Here is a 4,689-nt window from a genome sequence, read left to right as displayed (position 1 = left end):
ATGGCATAATGAACAGAACTAAGTCAATGAGAATATTACATGTTCGCATCTTTTATAAATTTTAAAATAACAATATCAATAAAATAAATAAAATTATATATGAGATATAAATAAAAATATAATATGTATGTTTAATTATATATATATATATTTGTAGAATTATAATGTAATACATAAAAAAAAAATTTATGCATAAAATATATATATATTTTCATATGATATGAAAAAAATATAAAAAATCAAATTTATATATACCTAAATATTTCAAAATACAGAGAAACAATATATTTTTTATTTATTCTATTGTAATTTATTAACTGAAATATCATATTAAACATCGGAATATAAGGATGAAAGGGATAACTGAGAACAGTAGTCTTGTGAAGTTGAGGAAACTAATCGTCAAATCATGCGATATTATATTTCTTCGCTTCCTTTATTTATTATTTGACTAGACAAATTTTATTTAGTCAGAATTTATCATGAAATGAATAAATTTTCTGGGATTTTTAGTTACGTTGGCAACCATTATGATATTCTTAATCGATATTCGCGTTCCAGTCTCTGTGTGTTTCCAGGTCGCGGTTACGCGGTAATGCTTTACTTTCCTCGATGTTGGTAGCATCGTTTGTTTCGGAAGCAAGACGTGCACTCGCTTCGTTCAATAACACGCTGCTCGTTTCTAGGCTTCATTAGTAGCTTGAAATAGATTCGTATTGCTGAATTTAACTTTCAATCGATTCCTTTGTATGAGACTAAAGTGTATAAAGATTATTCGTATTTTTATTATTGTCTGTCATTACTTTTAGAATAAACACGTTAGAATAGCCACATAATACATGCATTGAAATACGTTAAATGTGTTGCCACGTGAAGAAAAGTGAAAACATTGTGAATTAACTGTGTTATATTATGAGAAAAGGATCGTAAAAATAATTGGATGTATATCGAATTTGTTGAAAATACACAAAATGAGAATTGAAATTTAATTGCAAGCAGCGTATCTATCTACTTGTATAACTATAGAAAGAGAAGGAGGACGGACATGGAAGGGGTTCGAACTTCCCGTCTATTCTTCAGCATGTTAGTTCTGCGGTTCACGAACGAGCACATGTCGATTGTTCGCACCAGGATCGCAATATTTCGCTCTTTCGCTTTCTTCTTGTACGAGATATATTATTGTTACGTTTTAGAAAGCAAATTCACTACCCTCGGTGAGGATAAATCCTTTTTTCGTAACATACTTGGCGTATTACCCTCGCAAATGAATTATTCCATAGATTGACAAAGAATCGTTAAAAAAGTATTTCTTGAAAGTTTGTCACGTGACCTTGAATGACGTCACAGAGGCCAATAGGAAACCTTCCAAACGGCGTTATAACCCGAACTACCGGAGCAAGAGTTCGTGTGACGTCATCTGCGCAGTCGAGCCATGCGCATCCGTCTGTGTCCAACGACGTGACCGAGGTAGAATCAATTGTAGATTTGCAATAAAAGTCTTTCTCCCTTCGATCCTTCCATCATTAAGTTGAAGGTGATTTTTCATCTTAGCATTGAAAGTTTATTTGAGATTCATTAATGTGGTTATTATGGTTATTGATACAAGTTCTTATTTGCGTGATTTCTTAATTTTTGTGCTTCATCTGTATTGTTCAACTATTTTCTACTTTGGTCTATGATGATATCCTTGATTAGAGAGGAATATCTATATGATAGTTCTGAAAGCGACCGAGAAAGAATTTATCGCCTGCGACGTGTGATGGAACGGGAGAAATATATACGTTCTAAAGCAAAGGCTAGCGGCAACGTCGCAAACCGTTTGTCGGACTCAGCCGCCGAGTCACCGACTTTTCGAGGCCACGGGACGTTGTGTGCTCGTGTGTTTAAATTCATTTCGATTACGAGCGCGATCTATCGGTGCTGAAAAATATGAGCTCAAGGACGAGCTTTTCCCGCACGCTTGTGCCCGAATCTCGGTCGGTAACGCAGAGATTTACTTTCCCCTCTTCGTTCGTGTTCCACTTATGGCTAACCTTGCGACTCTGAATGGCAGCGTTGCGGAGTTCACGCTTTTTCTTTTTTAACCGTTAACTGTTTTTGCACACCGTTGTAAGATTTATTATCGAACGATTCTTTTTAAAAATTCTGGATATATTTTCTATTTTTAGATTAACAGCCGAATATGGAAATGTTATCATTTATTTTCTAGATTGCAAGAGAAAGTGACAAAATATTTCTAATTCATTTATTGGTTTTCTTGAGAGTAATATTCTTTTTTGTAAATTTTGATTTTTATATTATTTACGATATTTATATAATAGAATAGAAAAAAATATGAATATAAATGACATAATTCTAATTAATTTTTATTATTCTAAGAATTTTATTCTATTTCGAAATTATTTTACAAATAAAAATAAGAATCATTTTTAGAAGATTTTAATCATTATTTTATTCCTAAATTAAAATATAATTTTGCATTTACCGATTGCTATAAAGAATAATTTTGTCTGAACAAGTTTATTTTTCAGTTATCTGCATAAAAACATTGGATAAAGCGTTTCATTGAATTATCTTATAATTATTTTTTTTTTCTCATTAATATCCCAAGTTATTTTTAGTTTTATTCGAATATTTCGTTTAAACGTCTCGCAAAATATAAAGAAATGAAATTCAAGTATTTGCAAATTTCTTTCGATAAAGGAAAATATTAGGTGTTTATTACGTTTGCATTTCATTATAATTAATTTGAAATTTTTGATAGAAATAGGACAAGGATAGAATCGTTTGTTGTATTTAATTCTCGCATAAGGAGAAGGAATGTGGATTATCAACTTAAATATTTACCAATGTAATATCGATAATTGAGATAGAATTAAGAATTTTTATACGAATCAGAAATTTGTGTGCAAAGTTAAAAAACTTTCCATTGAAAATATTATTCGATACATTTAATCGATAAATTCGTTTATTTTTCTTTATTACATCAATTATATTTCTTGTATCGAGGAAACACTTTTTATTGTATTTTTATTGTATTGTATTTTATTGTATTATTTTTTTTCTTCCGTTTTATTCAGATTATTTAGAAAATTTTATCATTTTACAATTTTTAAATTAATATTGTGCAATTAATATATATGTAAATTTTCATTTATAACCAACAATCCTAAAATTGAAATATGAAAGCATGGAATTTATTTGTTTATTCTATAAATTTATTAATATAAATGTAAATGATTAAACGATAATATAGATATATATTACAATTGCACAAAAAGCATTAAAAAAAAAAGAAAGTTATATAAGACTATTTTTCGCTTATATGCTTTTTAATATTCTTTTATTGAAAAACTTGCATTTATTGTTTTAAATAATAATATGTATTATCATTTGAAAGTCTTACGCAATATTCTATTTGCTTTCGTTTCAATCTAAAGAAAGAATAATCTTTAATGTTAATACGAGGAATGGAAAAATGCGGTCATTGTAAATTATTCATTATATTAAATTACAATATGCATGCGCCATAATATGTAATATGAAATACGATATGCAATAGGATTTGATGTGGGCAAATAAAATAATGCAGTTTTGTGTTATTATTTAATAACTTGATGAAAACAAGCTCGTGATTGCGTAATTATTGAATTAAACGGAAAATGAACAACGATTGAAAATAATTTTTTTGTTATTATTACATCTGTATGTTGTAACACAGAATATAAAATTGTAATATGAAAACTTATTAAAGAATATTAAAGAAATTTTATTTGAAATTGAAGTGAATTCGAAAAAGATAATTTCGAATAATATATAAATAATAACCTATACATATAATAATTCGATTGTGATTAATGATGCGATATACTTTATTTTATTTACAGATTCGGCACATTAGGGAACAGGAAGGCTCGAATAGTCATGCCGTGCAACAGGGGGAAGTATCTTCTTCGAATCCTAACATACTGTCCAACGATCAAGTTGGTCCTATTTTACTTGAGGTATAATTCAATTTAAATCGAATTCCATCAATCTATTTTATCTTTATTGTTTGCGTTCATCGTTCATGCATATACGACAATCAGAAGGAAACATTTTTATTTCTGTTTATTGACGATTTAAAAGCAAATAGACAAAGTCCATTGAAGTTTGCTTCGATAAATATTTTATCGGAATTAATTATCCTTAAATTTGAATCGATATAATTAAATTTAAAATTTTTTTTTAATATCTAATAATAATATTAGAAAAAAAAATATATAATATTCGTATTACAATTTAATTTGATTGAAAATTTTTGTCCAGGCGCTAGATGGCTTTTTGTTTGTTGTAAATACGGAAGGACGAGTGGAATATGTAACAGATAACATAACGCAGTATATAAATTATACGAAGGATGATGTTCTTGGCAAGGATATTTATAATATTATTCATCATGGAGATCATAACACCTTTATGCCGAGTTTGTTGCCTATGCAATTAGGTTGGTATATCTTTCGAATATTATCTCGCAATAATAAAAAGTTACAATTCTGTGAAATAGTATAAATACCTTAAAAAATAAAATAAAGAGGATGAATAGAATACAATGAAATTTTCTTTTTGATTCGCTAAACGTGACGTATAAATAATTATTATCGTAAAGAACGCAAAAAGTTAAAAAGTTAAAGTCGTTAAAATCTTTTT

The 4,689-nt window shown here is 28.3% G+C and overlaps 1 protein-coding gene across 1 annotated transcript in view; it reads left to right on the top strand.

Annotated features, from left to right (window-relative positions):
- Window positions 1-4,689, top strand: part of LOC102680824 (nuclear receptor coactivator 3-like) — a 40,390-nt gene that overhangs the window by 17,219 nt on the left and 18,482 nt on the right. The window contains 2 exon segments of the mRNA XM_031514171.1: window positions 3,888-4,004; window positions 4,309-4,486. Coding sequence (XP_031370031.1) covers window positions 3,888-4,004; window positions 4,309-4,486 — 295 coding nt within the window.

This window comes from Apis dorsata, unplaced genomic scaffold, assembly GCF_000469605.1.
Source record: "Apis dorsata unplaced genomic scaffold, Apis dorsata 1.3 scaffold_919, whole genome shotgun sequence".
Classification (NCBI taxonomy): Eukaryota; Metazoa; Arthropoda; class Insecta; order Hymenoptera; family Apidae; genus Apis; species Apis dorsata.
The sequence above is the reverse complement of the archived record's forward strand: the minus strand, read 5'-3'. Positions and strand labels throughout refer to the sequence as shown.